At 39.8% G+C, this 20,574-nt stretch overlaps 1 protein-coding gene across 1 annotated transcript in view; it reads left to right on the top strand.

Annotated features, from left to right (window-relative positions):
• The window catches only part of TRIM71 (tripartite motif containing 71), an 86,376-nt gene that overhangs the window by 48,528 nt on the left and 17,274 nt on the right, over positions 1 to 20,574 (top strand). The window contains exon 2 of the mRNA XM_030551025.1: positions 15,204 to 15,371. Within this exon, the coding sequence (XP_030406885.1) occupies positions 15,204 to 15,371 (168 nt within the window). The remainder of the gene's footprint in view (positions 1 to 15,203; positions 15,372 to 20,574) is intronic.

Below are 20,574 nucleotides of genomic sequence, written 5' to 3'. Positions count from 1 at the left end.
CCCAGGAGAGGGGACCCAAAACAATAGAAACTAGGAGAAAGGTAGAATAATACACTACCCTTCCTTTTCTTGACTTCAGTGTGTCCCAAGTACACCGCTACCTCGATATAATGCCACCCGATATAACACGGATTTGGATATAATGCAGTAAAACAGTGCTCTGGAGGTAGGGGGTGAGGCTGAGCACTCCAGTGGATCAAAGCAAGTTAAATATAATACGGTTTCACCTCTAATGCGGTAAGATTTTTTGGCCCTCAAGGACAGCGTTATATCGAGGTAGAGGTGTATATGAAAAACTGCCTGTACAGAGGGACTAGATACAATGTGCTAGTTTTCCACTTAATTTCTTCCACTTACATTAGAATTAGGTGATACTTGTAACAATAGTAGGTTTTAAAAAAAAACAGAAGAGACTGTTAACTGTCATTTTTATACTCTTTTTGACAGATTAAGAAAAATCCCCACCACAAAAAATTGACTGCACATGATATCTAAAAAAGCATAGTTACTTAATTTACATTCTGCCCCGTGTTTCAACTATGCTGGAAAAAAGACAATCCCACAAGAGTTGTGACTTATTTTTACATGTAACTTACCCTATGAATATAAAGATAGTAACATACCTTAATATGAGGCACATGAAAGATTGGTGCCTATGTGTTTGAATGGAAAGGTTATAGTTTAATTTGTGCCTTTAAGGCTTTTCCTTCCCCCCTGCACTCTGCCAGATTGTCCATACTGCCATCAGAAAATTGCTTAGGCCACTTCTTACAAAATCAAAGGTCATCTCTATGCCTTGGTGGCAGCTGGGAAACTAATGATTTAATGCTGCTTTGACCTTTTGGCTTTCTAGTTCATTTGAATCTGACCCAGTGTTTTAATTTTCCAAAACGGCTGGGCATTTGGCTTTTGTCTGTTTCCAGATGTAACTTGCATTTTGACTTTGTAACAGATGTAACTTTGCGTTTCTGAATTGAAGGCAAAACAACAAAATCCTCTTAGTTTAAAAAAAAGAGGAGCAATACAGAACTTTGACTCATTTTTGTAGCTACAGATTGCATCTTTCCAGTGAGACTATAGATTATTCTACCACCTAACTGTAATTCCTGGTATATGATGGTAGGATTTGAACACTTGCCCTGCATTAAAATCCAGACTCAACAATGCATCTTAATGATAATATCTCTTTAAAGCACCATTTCTTTTAGGTCTGTTTAAAAACAAAACATAACTGAATGTAAAAACCTACCTTCCATTCTCTTAGTTTTTACTGCATTTTACTTAAAAACATCTGTAGCTTTAAACTCTTAATGTGTTTAAACTTGTGGATGAAAGATTATCTTGTTGGGTGTAAAGGGTATGTCTGCACAACATTTTAAAACCCAGGGCAGCAATTTCCAGAGCCCAGGGCTACAGGCTGGAACATGGACTCTGAAGCCTGGGAAAGGCGGTTGGGTTTCAGAGCCTGAGCCTGAATGTCTACACAGGTGGTTTTAAGTCTGTAGCCGTGGGCTCTGAGACTCACTACTGCGGGTTTTAAAATGCATTGTAGACATGGAGAATGCAATCTTGTGTGAGTCTGTGGAGGGTAAAGGAAGTGTGAGGTGGCAGAAAACTGTCTCTGAGAACTTGCAGGATGAGCCGGCAGTTCATGTTGTAAACGTTTTTCTGTTGCTATGTTTAGTAAAGGACCAGAGTTATGCATAATGGTTTTTCCTTTTAGGATTAGAATGATATACACTCTGCATATTCTAAATGTGAGGTGAAAGTTGTATCAAGTTGATCCCTAATGATCATAAAATCTATAACTTGAGCCTGCTATTAAAGGGGTGATAATGGAAGAGGGAAAGCAGCCTAACATGACCAGCCTTTATACTTGCTGTGAAAAGACCACTGAGGGGTTAGATAGACAACTCGTCTCCCTGAGCGCTATATTCATATGAAATCTTTTTCTTGTTTTCTTAGTAACACAACTAAGTAAATTTGTCAGAATAAATTGGCAGACCGTGCTTGGTCAAGGGACCCAGGTTACGTGGCTCCTTGAAGACCCACAGTGTGACTCTGAAAGCTGGGTTCAAACTTGATCCTTTAAATAAGCATAGGACGCTAATCTTGCAGAACAGATGGGCTTCTAAAATTTTTATTGGTCTTTTTTATGGCCTGTGGCTATATCACCTCAAGCTGTGATCTTGTTAAGTCTTAAGTGAATCAGGATTGGGTCTGATTATTACTGGGAAAGGGGAGTTCCAGAAGACGATGTTGCTGATTCTGTAGCTGTTCTTTCTGATGAAATAATAACAAACTAGTGCCCTAGGATGGTTTTAGAGAGCAGTGAGCCACAGGAGCCTGAGGGTGCAGGTGTGTTTTTTGGCTTGCATTGGTTGCTTTTTAAGTGAGATGTAGTTACTTTAAAACTCAAAATCCTCTTCCTCCCCTTCGTCACTTTTTTTTTCTTTAAAGGTATTAAATTTGGCTAGAATGCCTGCCTTCGTAAACTGTTGGCAGGATTTAGATGAGCTTAATGTTGTTTGGATTGAGTAACTTTCCTTACCTCAACTGTGTACTGTTTTTGCACTGTGGAGTGAGGCAAAATGATGCTGGTGTTTAAATATATACGATTGTAATACTCAGTTTTTAAACCTTTTGTTTTTAAAACAACAAATCTTAATTAAGAACTAGGTGGCTAAAGGGACTGCAGGATAAGAACTGTCAAGATGTGGGGAAGAGGATAGCTGCTGTTTGCAAATCCCATTCAGAGACTCTTATGCCAGATGCAAGAATGGTTTGAAGAGAGTTTGAGACAAGGCAGGTTGCATACTTAAAGGGCCTTCAATGAGGGGACTTGACTCAGTAGCTTAATTCTACTGTGCTGGGGAGCCTGGTTTATATATGTGGCTAACCCCTGTCCGCACCACAGAAACCATTTGTTTTTCCTTTTCCTTTGAATGTAAACTGCTAACAAAGCATTTTATATTTACACATTTAAGCCCATAAAGCTTACAGCTAGTGTTCTCATTAATTTACACAAACTGTGTCCATTCACAGTAAAATACACTTAAAGTATCTAAAGTAGTAAATGCAAATATGTGCAATGTGGGAGAAACAAGGTTGCTGTGGAAGCATTTAGCATTTCCTCATAACATCTCCCTCCGGGGTGTGGAAGTTTAAATAGATAATATCAACATTGTACTAATAGTATTATTTTTAATTAAAATATTGTTAGGATTGGGTTTCTGGCCCACCTTATATCGTATGCAGATATAGATGTTTGACAAAGTAGCTGGACCTGTAAACCTCTTTTCACGCTGAAAGGTGTATGCTGTTTTCTTGTTAAAAATGTTAATACTTCTGATTACTGTAACAATAGAACCACTTTAAACAAGTTGACGCTTCGTTGAAACTGCTTACAGTAACAGATTGACATTAAACCCATATTTGCATTTTCTTTGTACTGATCAGAGGCCATGATAAAACTCCTAAATGTAAATGATTCCAGTTAAGTTGACTACTGCCTCCTCTCCTTTTCTAAACAAATAAAACAAACTAACTCCTGGCTCCCTCAGATTAGTCTCCAACTGTTTCTAGGGTGGAATTGTTCTACAACCTTATCTGTGCCTCTGAAGAAGATACCTGTTGATCACAAGGGTGTCAGCAGTGGGTGTGCTTGAACTGTGCTGAGCACACATCTGATGCAGGAATTACTGAGTGAAATTCTCTAGTCTGGCTAGATATAATTGTCCTTCTAGCCTTTAAAAGCGATGACTAGATTGTCCTTGCCTACTGTTGCAGATGAGCTCAGCACCATTTTAGCTGCACTTATTGCTGATCCTGTAGTAAGCAAAAGGTATTTTGTACACTAGACAAGGCTTAAGATCAACAAAAAAATCTGTCGTAAGACCTGGATTGCTATAAAGGCCATGGGGCGGGGGGTGGGGGGAGGGAAACACTTTTAAAATCAAGAGAGCCAAAGGAGATATTCCTGAATCATGCATTATTACTGTTTCTAAAAACATTGTTCAGCAGGGATTTTCTTTTCCTTGCTGATTCAAAATACATGTAGGAATTCCATTCCCCACCCCCCCCAAGCCAACTTCTTGATTGGTGTATGTGTGGGATATATTTTAGGAACACTTTTAAAAAAGTAATTGAATGGGCTTTTTAATTTACTGCCTGTGAGTGACAGAGGGAAGGCACTAGAGCTATCTGTAGAATGACTAGTTTCAACATGCACTAAATTTTTATGGTGGTATATTGAGGGGGGTGGGGGGAAATCTGTAGTCCATCGCCCCTTCCCCACCCCAGTCCAGAACCAAAACTGCCTTCACAGTAGCATTATGAACAAAGTGCCAAAATCCAGGCACAGCTAGGGAATTGACAGGGAATGCTTGCAATAAATGTCTAACTTAAAAAGTTTGGGGAGGGAGGAGATGTGTAAGATTACATGACTGTACTAGAGGAAAGTAGCAAAACTGTTACTCACTCAAAGAAATATTTTTGTTCTGAGAAACTTTGACCTCACCTTGTTTAAATCTAACTGCCTGCTATTTGGCCAAGGGAGGGTAAATTATTGCTGCTAGTGTATATTTTACAGTTCCTCTTATCAGAATATCTCCAAAGTACTTTTAAGATTAATGAATTAAGATTTACAACTCCACCCTGTGGAGTAGATGTGTTAATTTGTATAGATTCAGGCCAGAAAAGTCTACCTAGATGATCAGCATACAAACCATAGAATGAGGAGTTCGTGTGGCACCTTAGAGACCAACAAATTTATTTGGGCATAAGCTTTTGTGGGCTAGAACCCACTTCATCAGATGCATGAAGTGAAAAATACAGGAGTAGGTATAAATACATGAAAGGATGGGGGTTGCTTTACCAAGTGTGAGGTCAGTCTAACAAGATAAATCAATTAACACCAGGGTACCAAGGGAGGAACAATCTCTTTTGAAGTGGTAATAGAGTGGCCCATTACAGACAGTTGACAAGAAGGTGTGAGTAACAGTAGGGAGAAATTAGTATTGAGGAAATTAAGTTTAGGTTTTGTAATGACCCAACCACTCCCAGTCTTTATGGTATCCATAATTTGCAAACTTCAAAAGTTATTTTTCCTCCCTTAGTATCCTGGTGTTAATTGATTTATCTCGTTAGACTGACCTCACACTTGGTAAAGCAACCCCCATCCATTCATGTATTTATACCTGCTCCTGTATTTTTCACTTTATGCCTCTGATGAAGTGGGTTCTAGCCCACGAAAGCTTATGCCCAAATAAATTTGTTAGTTTCTAAGGTGCCACAAGGACTCCTTGTTTTTGCTGATACAGACAGACTAACAGGGCTACCACTCTGAAACCTGAAACCATAGAATTTCACTTGGTAACACCCAAATTTTACAAATTTGGAAGCAGTTACAACAAAAGGATAAAGTGACTTGTTTGGTTTTGACATTTCTGAAACTGACACCTCCAGACTCCCAGCCTGTGATTTTTATTATCTATTGTTGGATTGTTCAGGAAATTGAGCTCTTCAGCATGTACCAGTTCATCTTTAATATTTGTCTTTTTTAGAAGCTATTAGTGGTTTTTCCACCAAAGACCTTTTGATCTGGTATTTATAGTCAAACAACTCCAATATTTATTCAGTATAATTGCTACATGGTGATGGGGTGAAGATGTTTGAATAAACAATTGGTGATTTCTGTGATTAGATCTTTTTATCCTTAGATCTATTTTTCCTTTGATTTACAGTACCTTCTTGGCAATAACCATATGTTGTGCCATAAAATGATAGATGGACAAGAATTCACTCCTTTAGTCATACACAGGGGATTAAAGAATAAACTGCCGTAATGCTTGTTGTATGATTATTGAAATGCCCTTCTGGCTGCTGAGACAGCTCTGTCTACCAAAACAAACATTAAGTGTAAGAGCTCGCTTAGAAGGAGTTGAGCACAGTTGCTCATCACCAGAAAATGCTTTTGTGAACCATCCTTCATACAACACACAAGTATAATCCTCCTAAAAATGAAGAGTAACAAGCATATTAATCAGAATAGATAAGCGTGGTCTTGGGTCTCTTTTACAAAAACTTGTTCTCAAAGAAGAATATCTTAATTTGTCTTCCGTGAATAAGATGCTCTGTGATAAGTTAAAACCCAATATTTATTTTACATGGATAGTATAATTCAGCATTGATCTAAGCAAGCAATTGTGATGTAATACCTTTATACTGTATGACTGCTTTTGTATTACTGCTTTTCTCTGGTGCACATGAAGTCATCAGAGATATTGTTTGAGGATATAATTGCTTTGTTTAAGTGATACCCAAACTATACCATCGAAGCCTGTTGAGTACAGACCTGGCCCGAGAGATCTAAAGAGCTCAATTTGTTAACTTCTCAAAAAAGAGTGAGAGGTGATTTAATAACCATGTAGAAGTATTTTCATGGGGAGGAAATACCTGGGTACTAACATGCTCTTTAATCTAGCAAAGAAAGACAACCAACTGCTGGAAGCTGGACACAGATTTTTAACAGTGTAGGTGACTAACCACTGGAACAAACTACCAAAAGAAGTGGTGGATTCTCCATCTTTTGATCTTTAAATCAAGACTAGACTTTTTTCTGAAAGATCTTCATTAGCCAAACACTGGCGGTTGGATTCAATACAAGAGTAATTAGATGAAATTCTATGGCTTCTGATAGACAGAAGTTCAGACTAGGAGATCTGATCACCCCTTCTGTCCTTAAATTTTGTGGATCTTTAAATGGAGACTTAAAGAGCATTATTTTGCGCTCAAGTTGCTGAGCAGCACTAAATCATTAGCTGGTATCCCTCCTGATGCTTAACTTCTCTTTATGTTGGCGTGTCTGGTTTAAGAGTTTTAGCATTTCCTAAGATGCTGCCAGTATTCTTGTAAAAATCCTACTGGACAAAGATTAACCCTAATTTTGGAGTGAATGCTCTATAGATCTGATATTCAGTTTTAAAAGCAGACTTGAGCTCAGCAGTTATTGAGGAACAGCTCACCTTGGGTGCAAGACAAAGACTGTTTTTTTTTTTTTTAATTTTCAGGTGTCCTGCCATGGATTTCATGATATAGTTTTCTGTGGATTTGTTCTGTATTCACACTAAGGAATTCCAAGGTTCTTAGTTTTTGGTTTGTGATGTAGGTTCTTACGATGGTATAGAAAATACTATCTTAACATCAGAGTTTTATTGTCAAACTAAATATTTACATTTCAAAACATTCAGACATACAAGGTAATAGGTGATTAATAAAATTATGTACTTGAACATAGAGCTCTGGATATGTGTGTTTTAACAGCTTTAAATTCTGCTAATCTGTATTTAAAGAAGATTGGAATGTAGCTTACAATTGGACACTTCCTTCGATAATGCCAGTAAGGTAAACTAATCACCCACCAACAAGCTCAGCACCTTCTCATATTATACATGCATATAATTTATTTTAAAAACATAGTTTGAAGGTTGCTCCATCGAAAAAGTTAAGGACCTACAAAACCAGCTTTACCACTTTTTAATGACTTAACAGTGTCACTAACTGCCAAATATACCAGAAGTGTAAACTTTGAGGGCCATGTTCTCTCTCTAAACCTCCCCGGGTGTACAGAATCATCAGATCTAGGGCCAGAATGGACTTCAACAGACCATCAAGTCTGGCCCCTGTGCAGAGACAGGAGCAAGTAAATCTAGACCATTCACCTGACAAATGTTTGTCCAACTGGTTTTTAAAAACCTCCCGTGATGGAGGTTCCACAGCTTCCCTTTGTAAGCCTGTTCCAGAACCTAAGTTAAAGTTTTTTTCCTAATATCTAACCTAAATCTCCTTTGCTGCAGATTAAGCCCATTACTTCTCATCCTACCTTCAGTGGACATGGAGAACAATTGATCATCATCCTCTTTGTAACAGCCCTTCCTTACAATATTTAAAGACTGGTAGCAGATTCCCTCTGTCATCTTTTCTCAAGACTAAACATGCCCAGTTTTTTAACCTTTCCTCATAGGCCAGGTTTTCTCAACTTTTCATAGTTTTTGTTGCTCTCCTCTGGATGCTCCAGTTTGTCCACATCTTTCCTAAAGTGTGGCACCCAGTACTGGATGCAGTACTCCAGCTGAGGCCTCACCTATGCTGAGTAGAATTAATAATTACCTCCCAAGTCTTGCATACAGCATTGTTGTTAGTACACTTTAAAGTTATATTTAGCCTGTTTTTCAGCTTCCTGTTGTTGTTGACTCATTCAATTTGTGATCCACTGCACCCCGCCCAGATCCTTTTCAGCAGTACTATTGCCTAACCAATTATCTCATTTTGTAGTTGTACATTGATTTTTGCCCCCTTCCTAAGTGTAGTACTTTGCACTTGTCTTTATTGAATGTCCTCTTATTAATTTCACACTAATTCTCTAATTTGCAATGGTTGTTTTTAATTCTAACTTTGTCCTCCAAAGTGTTTGCAACTCTTCTCAGTTTGGTGTCATTTGCAAATTTAGACATGTACTTCCCAGTCCATTATCCAAGTCATTAATGAAAATATTGAATAGTACAAGACCCAAGACTGAACCCGGAAGGAACCCACTGATACGTCCTCCCAGTTTAACAGTGAACCATTAATAACAACGTTTTGAGTAAAATTGTTGTAGCTCTATTGACTGTAGTTGAGCTATGACTATTCACACAAATTTGAGTATTGGAACCCAAATCTTCATTTTTCACATAGCTTGATTTTTATTTTATATATATGCTTCTTTTTTCTCCCCCACCCCCAAGCAAGGGAGGATGGAAAAATATGCTTCTGAAGTCACACAGCCAAAAGGACTTTTCTCAAACTCGTCTAAAACATTGTTCTTAAACAGAAACCAAACACATTATTAATTGGAAAATGTGTTTACAATGTTTGTAGTATTTTAAAACTTTCATAGCCTGACAACCTTAACTACTGCACTTGCTACCGAGCAAGCAACAGCAGTAATAGATGCAGTAGTCAATACAGCTAAAAGAAGTGAAATGCGTTTTGCTCTGTGAACTTCCAGAGTTCTGGGCTGAATGGAATAGGTATGCTTTTTGCCTTTTTAAATTGATATTGGACTCCATAAAAGTAGCGTTGAGCTTGTTTTCAAAAGTGTAAAACCTTAGGTGCTTCATTTCCCCCCCCCATGCTGCTATTTTTCACCATATATTTTGTAGCCGTTCCTAGAGTAGAATGAGAAATAATGTGTAAACATTACAGTAAACTTTAGAGCCCTAATGTCTGGCTTTCTTTAACTTCCAAATATTTTGTCTCCATCAGTAGGTTCTTAATGTCGTAGGTTTAAAAACTATTCTTGTCCATCACATTCAGTGTCAATATTGTTTGTGTATATGATGCTGGGATAGCATAAGAACTTGAAGAAATCTATTTGTTCCCTCTTAGAGATATAGCTACACGCAACCACATTATTAAAAATACACATTTTTTACAGAGAGACAGATCAATGTTTTCAATGTGAGCTGTGGGGCGAAAAGGCACCTACTGGCTTCACCAAGAGGACACTTTTTAAACACAAGTTCAGAGAAGGCTCCTCAGCTGCTGTTTTCACCGAATTTTTCCTCGTGGCTACTACATTCCAGTGCTTTTGTCTGTGCCTGGTATTTCGGAAATTTTGGTGAGGGGAGGTAGGTGGGTGGGGCATTCTGGAAGCTGGTCAACAGTAAGAAGGGGAGAGCTGGTGTGGGAATTGTAGAGTCGGGTCAGAGTTTAACTTTAGTAGCCATTCATCAGATGCTGATTGATTGCTGTGGAATCCCAGGGGACATTTAACAACATCTCCGCCCATCCCCCCATCCCCTTTGAAAACAGAGGGACCAAAAAATGGGGAGGACGACACCCAGGAATCTGCTGTTGTAAAATGTTTTTACAGTGCACTGTACAGCCTTTCCTGAAGCAATCATGTTTATTGTCTTGCTGTCGTATTTCTTGGGCTCCTGTGGCTGTAAAAGATGAATAGCTCTCTGATAGGGTTCACTGACTGTTTAATTTGAAGGAGGCTGCCTTTATTGTTTTGTATTTAAAATTGTATGCCACCAATTTAAGGAAATATTTTCTATTTGGAAATAATCAACCCATGGTTAACTTCTTTTGGAATAACTATCTGTTAACCATCTTTAAAATCATTCCCATCAACACCTTCCTGCCTTTCTCCTTCTCAGGATGATGTCTTTTTTTTTGAGGGAGCTTCTTAAAATATTAATTGTGATAATTTGGAATTCTCAAAGTGATAAGAACATTTGTTACTCTTCCTTTTTACATATTTCATGTCCATCTTTCCAGTAGTCTTACAGGTAACTGACTAAAATTGCCCAGAGCTTAACAAGTGGAGAATGGTATATTTAAAAATAAAAAATAAAATCTCTTATTCCTTAACTGTCTTTAGAGCAAAACAGCCCAGTAATCATTACAAAACCAAAAGTAAATCCAGTAAACGTAGTTCATGTGATCCCTAATTAATTTTTCTTTTTTTTTAATTTAGGAGGAAAGGGGTATCTTTTATCTCCTATTTTCCTTCTCTACACTGCCTGCTTCACACAAGATGGCTGTTTATTTCTGAGGCTATATTCACATAATATTTGTTCTTAAATTGGGGAACTGCGGATGAATGGGCAGCAGTTAAAAATGCTATCATGGCTTAGAGGTCATTCCAAAATCCCATCCGTTAAATTACAGTGTGGCAATCTGCCCCTGCCCTTTCATTATCTGTGTATCTTCAAGTGGGACAAAAAATGAAGTCTCTCAAGGGAAAAAAACAATCGTATGCTTCCCACCCTTACGGTTTTTAAAAACAACAAAATAACAGTTTAAGTGGAAGGCACCCTCAAATGTTAAATATACAGCAAGAAAGAACTTTTTGCCGGGTAGCTATATATGTTTGATTTTAGGGGATGTGGCTGAGAACTTGAAATCTTTTGAAACTTGTCTGAGGCAAACATCAAACCTAATTCTGTTCTTAAAAATTAGATTAAATGAATACATTTTGTCATGATAGAATGCTCTTCTGTAATGGAAGATTAACTTTTTATCCTTATACAGATTGTGTTTTTATTAATCCAGGACTAGTCATAGTTTTTTAAAATGTATATGATGTCCAATAATCATGAGCCAAACCCTTCTGATTTCAGTCTGGTACGCCAGAAATGGGAATTGGGGGTGGGGGAGCAGCAGATTAGGAGGGTCTTTTATATGTGGTTCTCTACAAATTTAGTACATATTTGTCTGCTTGAAACAAAACCCTTATATGTATCTTTCTTCTGCAAGAAAAAAGTGGAATCTCTACTGTTTTGTTGCAAGATTTGTTTAGATCTTAATCCTTCCCAATTAGAATCAATACAAAACTTTATTCTGAGCTACAGATATCACAGTCCATTAGATTTAGTGGTCTCAGGTGGCCCTGTTTGGTGGTGGGGGAAGCAAAATAAACACCACCAAAAAACAAGCGAGGGACAGGAAACGCTGCTGGCCCTGAACCTTGGGTTTGGGTTCAGAGAAGGAGACTGTGAATAATAAATGATGGCAGTCAGTTTTCTTACTAATTCATTGTGGAGTTGGCTGTCAGTGGGCATGATGCTGTGCTTCTTCTGCCCACAGAGCCCTGCTGACACAACTCCCTTCCGTCATCCAGATCTGAATTTCTTACGGTAACGAAGGGGACAGTCTGGCCCTCTTATTCTTTGCAGGTACATTGGGGTATATACAGACTCTAACACTCAGATAAATAAAGAAACCAGTGCAGCTAAATTGCCTCTAATATGTTGCATTATGTTGTATGAAGGTATAAGAATTAAAACTGAAGTTGGCTCCCAAATGCACTTTTTGCCTTTTCCAACTTGTGCTTAGAGCAGGGGTTCGCAAACTTCATTGCACCATGACCTCTTCCTGACAACAAAAATTACTTCATGAACCCAGGACAGGGGACCGAGCCTGAGCCCACCCATGCCTCACTGCCCTGGGGGTGCAGGGGGCGTGAAACAAAGCCCAAGCCCCACCGCTCCGGGCAGGGGGGCCAAGCTGAAGCTCAAGGCTTCAACCCCAGGCCAGGGGGCCTGCAACCTGAGTCCTGCTGCCAAGGGCTGAAGCAAATTTAAGCCAGCCCTGGCAACCCCATTCAAAGGGGGTCATGACCCACTTTGGGATCCCAACTTACAATTTGATATATATATTTTTTAAAGAAAAGCTTAACTTTATTAAAGGGTGGTGGAGCTGGAGTAAGCATGGTCATATTAAGTGGTGGTCCACTGTTGATTCTCTTTCTCTTGTAATTAAATCTAGAGTGCAAAGCCTCCTGATACATCACCTTAGAATAGCGGTCCCCAAACTTTTTACCTCACGTACTGCACTTCACCCCATCCGTGCTCCCTCACTCCCTCCAAGCCGGGGCCAGAAGTGGGGTCACAGCTCTGGAGCGGGGGAGGGGGAGGACATGGACGGGGTAAGGGCCTGAAGCTGGGGGTGGGGGCAGAGCTGAGGCTGGGGCCCCAGGCATGGGGCCAGGAATCTGGGGCTTTGGCCCAGGCCAGGAGTGGGGCTGGGTGGCGCTTCCGGCCTGCCACAGGACCCTGCCCCTGCCACTGCCACAGCCCCTGGAATGTTCTTCCTTGCCCCATTAGTGGGGCGTGCCCCACAGATTGGGGACCTTTGCCTTAGAAAATTGTCGACAGCTTTCTCACTCGAATGAGAAGGTTGGCTTTTCAATTCTGCCTTAAGATTTTACCATGTTCCCTATGTAATCTGCATATCTGAAATAAAATTGTCAGCTTTGTTAGTTGGTTTCATTAAAAATGTGATTACTTTATTTGCATCCATATTCTGTCAGGAGAGGGAGAGCGGGAGTGGGTTGATTGAGCAACTGCTTAATTAATTTCTCTGTCCGTGGCCTGAATGACTCCTACGTTAGGCATTGTGTTCTGGGCAGCAGCAGCATCTGGATTTGTGTGACAGGACAGTTCCCTGGCCTTTGCCCTAGCTTTCCTTCTGGCATTAGCAGTTTGAGAGAGCTAATGACAGGTTTAACTTGCTGCTGGACTCTTGCTCATATGATCGCCATTTTCTTTTCCACTGTTGTCCTTGATAGTGAGATACATAATCCCTGTTTCATGTTTTTGAATAATATCAGCTTCATTTGACTTGATACCTTGCATGGCTTTTCATCCCCCCCCCCCACCCGCCCCAGTTGTTTAAAAGTTGGATGGCCCAGCAGTATTTCATGTATGTTCTTTGTAAGCTTACATTGAAAATACAGTGCTGCAAGAGAAAACTATAATACAGTAAACTGACTTATCACATTATGCACAAAAGGAATTTTCTAGTACAGGAAGATGCACAGTTCCAAATTTAATATTTAGAACTTACAGCTGCTTGATATTTTTCAAAATGTTCAAAATATTTAGAATGTTTGAGGTATCAGTCTTGTTCAGATGTTAATAAGGATGCTTTAATTTCTGTAACAGAACAGTCTGTGTCCAGAAATGTAACTAATTTTTTAAAGGTTTCAGAGTAGCAGCCATGTTAGTCTGTATCTGCAAAGAGAACAGGGGTGCTTGTAGCACCTTAGAAACTAACAAATTTATTTGAGCATAAGCTTTCGTGGGCTACAGCCCACGTCATCGGATGCATAGTCCACGAAAACTTATGCTCAAATAAATTTGTTAGTCTCTAAGGTGCCACAAGTACTCCTGTTCATTTTTAAAAAAGGTTTTGTTGAAAACCTCCTTCAAAAACTTACCCAGAAATAAAGATTAACTGCACGCACGCAGCCTTGTTTACTGCTACAGATAATGTTTCTACATAATATGAAATGTGTCCACACGAAGTAGAGGAATGAGCCTGTTTGCCTGGCTTATTATGATCAATAAATTGAGTAAATTTTAGGAAAAGGGAATCAGGATGGTGGTCTCCTTCCCTCGAGCTGCCACCTCCAAAAAACAAACAAACAAAAAAATCTAGTTGGTACAGGAGAATGTTGGTTGCCATTAGATTTGGTTGCCTTGCCTCCCACCCCACCACCGTTCCATGCTCAGATTAACATTACCTGGTTCTTGTTTCTGTTTTGCTTTTGGTCATTCCTGTGGAGTAGATTTTCTATCATGCAATGGAAAACCTGACTTATGGTATAAGACTTTACTTGCATTATACAGTGAATTTGGTTTTTTGACAGCGTTTTGGATTTTGTAGGACTTTTTATGATCTACTATGTCAAGAATGCTTTGTGTAGGTATAAGTTAGAGTTTTAGATTTTACTCTGAACTTTCTTATTCTGAGATTGTTTGGTGGTTTTTACACTCCTCCACAGATCTGTTTTTTGTTTGTTTGTTTGTTTGTTTGTTTTTTAAAGCCCAACTGATTTAACTTCTAACAAAACACAAATCGGTATAGGATGCTACATCTGTGTACCACTTCCCTCTGTTGGATGGAATGCAAACATGCAAGCAGTTACTGCTAGTGAATAAATACATTATATGGCGTACAGAGTTTCATTCTGAAGTGAATGTGGGTTTGGGATTTGGTTTAGTTTTATTAACCAACATGGTCCCATTTGTCTTAAAAATGTGGACAGGCTAATCTTTAAATTCTGTAACTTACTGACAGGGTATAGTTTTCTTCCGCCTAATTCCAGCTTCTTCCCAGAAGCTCCACTGACACTGAAAGTGCAGGCTGGCACAAGAGAATTGCCGCAGTTCTTGGCTTTGACACCACCTTTGATGATGATGGCAAGCTTTTGCATCCAGTTTGCCTTGTATGTTCTGTCTTGCGATTAAATTGAAAGATTAGAGAGAGGATTGTCCTTGTTTTTTTGCTTGATGTGCCCAGTGCAACAATAGTACAGTAAATTTAAATGGCTCAGTAACTTTATGCAATGTTTGTATATGCAAGAAAAGTTATCCGAAATATGCAATAGGTGACATACCCAAATGGGTGAGTGTTGGCAGATGGTTTCCGTTCTTGAGAGAAGGGTGGGATGGACATCCTGGTATTGTATTGCAAAGAAAACAATAACACTTGTAGTTTATTTTTGTCCATGTATGAGTGGCTGCTTACAAGAGGGATCGCTTTTCCTCTATGGAAGCTGTTATGAACACTTCATAATATCTCCTCTTATGGTTCTTCTGTGGGTGGCTTTGTGTCATACAATTTTTTTTTCCTGTGTCCTTTTCTAGGTGCTACATTTCTACTGTGACACTTGTTCTGTCCCTATCTGCCGGGAATGCACCATGGGACGACATGTGGGTCATAGCTTTATCTACCTCCAAGATGCCCTCCAGGATTCCAGAGCCCTCACCATTCAACTTCTGGCAGATGCTCAGCAAGGACGCCAGGCTATTCAGGTAAGTCGCTCAAGTGGTAAAGAGAATCTTCCCTTTTGTCTACCACCAGCTGTGCCTGCTGCTACAATGTCCCCTGTGTGAAGGGCAAAAAGCCTCTCCTTTCAGCATCCTCTATCCTCTACCCCACCCTCTCTCTTGTTGCACTAGGTGATGCTTTTTCATTATTCAGGAAGGAACTTCCTTGTCAGCAGCAAATCAAAGGTAATGCCAGCACTATTCACATGCATCTTTGTTGCATCATCCTGTCATAAATAGGGACATCATGCTGTTTCCACGTGAGACTGTGCACAATTTGACATGTAACTTGTTCTAGGCTCAAAGTTCTAATCTTGTAAAGCTGTCTTGGTTTGGAGGTGGCACATGCCTCATTGCTGCTGTATAACTGCCAACAACTATCTCCAGCTTTTCAGAACAGGGACTGTCTCTTAGTATGGCTCTGACCAATGCCTAGCACAGTGGGTTCCCAAGTATGGTTGGGAGTTTTGGGTAGTGCCACGTGACAAGTAGTAAGCATCAGCTACTTGGATTAGAATGATCAGAATTCCACTCTGTGGGTGAGTGGGGATCTGTTACAAATATAACCTTCTCAGAATAGGAACACAGATGAATTTAAGCAGAGCGTGGGTGAAGGCATTTCTGCATTCAAGGATCATAAAGCATTTTGTACGAAAGGTGTTACAGAATTAAATAGTGCCACTTCTATGGTGGAATGCAGCAGCTGTTCAACAGTGCACAAGAAGTCTAAATACAGGACAAGGGTGGAAGAAAATTACCATACCCCTTCAAACTACAGGAAGACTTTTGGTTGACAGAAACGGATTTGACCAGATACACAGGTAAGGACCCAATTCAGCCATCCTTACTCTCCCTGAGTAGTACCTGACTCTGCATGTAATCCTGCTGATGTCAGTAGAACTTCTTGCCAAGTAAAGTATTGGTCAGCGTGAGACACATGACAGAATCAGGCCCTAAACTACTATCTTCTCCAAAGTTGTAGTAAGTAACAAATCATTTATACAGTACTGCCCACTTTCAAAGCTCTTCAAATATTAATCTTCATAACACCCTTGTAGGCAGTTTAGCCAAACTCAAACATCTAAAAGTCATAAATCAGACCTTAAACCAGATCTTAAAAATGAGATTTAAACCATCCTCCTTAACTCCCCGAAAATTGAGTGCTTTTGATTTGCCTTCTGTTTGGTTTTAACCTTTAGAGTATATTTAGTTCATGTTTCCTCTGGAACTCTAAAGGCTAGAGAATTTTTCTTTTAAATGAAAGTCAACACTCACATGTAATCATTTGTCTTCTGTAGCTAGGACTTTAGGTACCATACCAAATATTGTGAAACTCTCAAAATCAAGAGATTCAGCAATTCTTGGTAGTTGTATTTTGTTTGCCCTCATCTTACAGATGGTGATACTGAGGTTCTGAGGATAAGTTGCATTTTCAAAGATGGTCTCAATTTGAGTGCTTAATTTTAGGCATCTAGAACATGATTATCAGAGGTGCTGAAAACTACAGTGTGTAAGTGAGACGTCAGTTGGAACTGTTGGTGCTCAGGACCCTCTGAAAATCAGTGCCTGGATTCTTGCCTTAAAGCACAAACTTATACGAATGCCATGAATTCGTAGCAGAGCTGGGATTATCATTTTATATTCTACTTCCGAGCGTCTTGGCCTGTGCAGTAAACCTGCTGCATTTCCTTCTGGAGATCACAGCTCTTGTCAAAGATACCAAGGGGAGAAAAGCTTAATGCTTTCACAATAAAAATACAAAAGGAGGATAACAGCTACTTAATTAGAAACATATTAAAACTCTTCAGTTTATTTTAAATATTAATAAATATAGTTTAACTAATGGTAAGTTAAAAGTAAAAACAGAAACCCCATCCTAAAGAGGGTATGTCTACATCTACAATTTTGCAGCGCTGGTTGTTACAGCTGTATTAGTACAGCTGTATAGGGCCAGCGCTGCAGAGTGGCCACACTTACAGCAACCAGCGCTGCAAGTGGTGTTAGATGTGGCCACACTGCAGCGCTGTTGGGCGGCTTCAAGGGGGGTTCGGGGAACGCGAGAGCAAACCGGGGAAGGAGACCAGCTTCGCCGTGGTTTGCTCTTGCGTTCCCCGAACCCCCCTGCAAACCGGGGAAGGAGACCTGCTTGATTACCAGACGCTTCCTCAGGTATGCTGGGATACCTGCTTATTCCACGGAGGTCAAGAAAAGCACTGGTAAGTGTCTACACTTGATTACCAGCGCTGGATCACCAGCGCTGGATCCTATACACCTGAGACAAAACGGGAGTACGGCCAGCGCTGCAAACAGGGAGTTGCAGCGCTGGTGATGCCCTGCAGATGTGTACACCTCCTAAGTTGCAGCGCTGTAACCCCCTCACCAGCGCTGCAACTTTGTGATGTAGACAAGCCCACAATAAAAATACAAAAGGAGGATAACAGCTACTTAATTAGAAACATATTAAAACTCTTCAGTTTATTTTAAATATTAATAAATATAGTTTAACTAATGGTAAGTTAAAAGTAAAAGCAGAAACCCCATCCTAAATGCAGTTGATGGCTGGGGTATAGGAAGGATCTTTGAAATCTGGGTGTGCAGAAAAGCCACGTCTAGTTCAGTGCCTGAGTTTGAAGAGAACATTAGGAAATCGTTGCAGTAATACTGTGAATAAATATATTCTGTATGTTCAACTCTCAGATGTTAACTCTGATCTTATACATTCCTTGTGTTGTTAGGAACACAGGTTACAAATCAGAGGTTAAGAATCAGAGGGGTAGCCGTGTTAGTCTGGATCTGCAAAAGCAGCAAAGAGTCCTGTGGCACCTTATAGACTAACAGACGTTTTGGAGCATGAGCTTTCGTGGGTGACTACCCACTTAGTCAGATGCATGTAATCTGACAAGTGGGTATTCACCCTGATGAAGTGGGTATTCACCCACGAAAGCTCATGCTCCAAAACGTCTGTTAGTCTATAAGGTGCCACAGGATTCTTTGCTGCTTTTACAAATCAGAGGTGGTTTGGTGTATGCGGAATTAACTCTTGATTTATTATTTTTAACGCGGTAGTACCTAAGATCCCTAGTCGTGGACCAGTGCCCATTGTGCTGGGTGCTGTACTAAATGCAAAACAAAAATACTGTCCCAGTCCCAAAGAACCATATGATGTAAATCTGTTGTAATTCTTTTAATCTGAAAATAGAGTATTGTGACTTACCGTCTTGCATCTAAGTGAACTGAGTAGCAACATGAAAAATCTTTAACCAAAAAAAACCCCAAAACCACCACAAGTAGAGCAGCCAGAGCATACCAGTGAATCTTGACATAAGTTAGAATTTCTTAAAAATTAAAAAAAGTTGATTTTACTTGTATTCAATTCAAATCATTACAGAGACCACATGGTAGTATTTCTTTCAGTTCCTTGTTTGGTGCTAATGTGTGAGGTTTTTGTCTGGGAACTCTTTGTAATTAAAAAACGCCCTCTAAGTTGGAGCTACGTTTGAGAGTTTGGAGAGAGGATGGGAGACTCTAGTTCCTTTCTGTGCCATAGGCTTCTGGTGTAACTTTGAGCAAGTCACTTAGTTTCTCTGTGCCTTAGTTCCCTGACTGTAAAATGGGCTAATACATCCCTACCTTTTAGGGGTGCAGTGAGGATAAACATGTTAGATTATGAGGTTCTCAATATGGTAATGGGGGCCATATAAGTACCTAAGCTAGAGAAATAAAGAACAAAACTTCATAAATATGCTAATTAAGTTCTCTTGGGCAGCAGCTGCCACTTTTCCCTTCATACTGTGGGTAGCACAAGAAGTACTGCTACAACATAGATATTAAATTGTAGGCTGTTTCTCCCTCTCCCAGTTTCTGGAGGCTCATTCTTGGGGGTTGTGCACTGTAGTCCTCTAAAAGACACATGAACCAGAACACAGAAAATCATTGGGGTTTCTGGAGCTCAGAGGTGAGTGGCTCATGGAGGGTCTAGCACATCACAACTCCTTCCAGGCCTGCTTAAGATGTCAGCTTTGTTCCGGAGCCAAGAGTTGTCAGTTGTCAGATGTCAGATCTGTTTCATAGAAACCATGTAGAAATATTTAATGTGCCTCAAGTTTGAGCAAAGAGGAGGATATGGTAGTTAATAGAATCCGAGTAGTACAGTAACACTGAATTTCTTCAAGCTGGCACACACAAGGGTCTGTCTTAGTAATTAGATTATTGTTTTTTACTTCCATTGATGTTGATGCTTTATTTGCACCAGTTGGATGATTGAGTATCAGACTGTGCCTCTTAATTATTTTTTAAAGCAGAAATTAGCCACATGGCTTACAGTGCCAATCTGCAAAGAGTCATATGTATATTATCACATTCAACCTTTTCCTTCTAACTCTGCCTCATTCTTTTCTCTGCTTCTTTTACTTTCTCTCACCATTCCTTTCTAATTTTTTTTACACTTAAAACAGCTGGCAGAAGACACCTAATTTCATGATGAGTGAACCTGTTAATGACGGTTCTGGACTGGGGAAGTGCAAAAAGTGTTGGATCTGCAAGATCTTGTAAATGTGAATCCTACAAATAATTCAGAACTGAGGGGAAAAAAAATATATAAGTGAAATTCAAAGGGTGAAGGTGAAGCTGAAAGGTTAGTGACACTGCCACACAGAAAAGCCAGTTATGGAGGAGAGATTTCTTACTTCCAGACTATAAGGAAAACGAAGCTATGGATTCAGCACGTGGAACAGGGAATGCTTCCCACATCTTTAGCAAATCCATGTTGACAGGTCCAGAAGAAGCTGAATTCAGACCTTGTAGACTAGCTTGGTTGAGTTTCTTTTCTAAAATGTTGATACAGACTGCTTAAATGATTGGTTTTTGAGACTAACCCCGTTGTCTAGTACACCTCTACCCCAATATAACGCTGTCCTTGGGAGCCAGAAAATCTTGCTGTGTTATAGGTGAAACCACATTATATTGAACTTGCTTTGATCCACCGGAGCGCACAACAACCCCCCCTCCCACCCCCTGTACCGCGTTATATCTGATTTCGTGTTATATCGGGTCGCCTTATATCATGGTAGAAGTGTATCTAAATAGCACAGGGAGGGTTGTGGACGTGCAGTGCTCAATCCTTGGAGAATCAGTTCATGTTCCCGTTTTAGCAATCCCGCTGGTTGGCTGAAGGATTGGTGTTGACAGG

This window comes from Gopherus evgoodei, chromosome 2, assembly GCF_007399415.2.
Source record: "Gopherus evgoodei ecotype Sinaloan lineage chromosome 2, rGopEvg1_v1.p, whole genome shotgun sequence".
Lineage (NCBI taxonomy): Eukaryota > Metazoa > Chordata > Testudines > Testudinidae > Gopherus > Gopherus evgoodei.
Note: the sequence above shows the minus strand (reverse complement) of the source record. Positions and strands in the feature narration are given on the sequence as shown.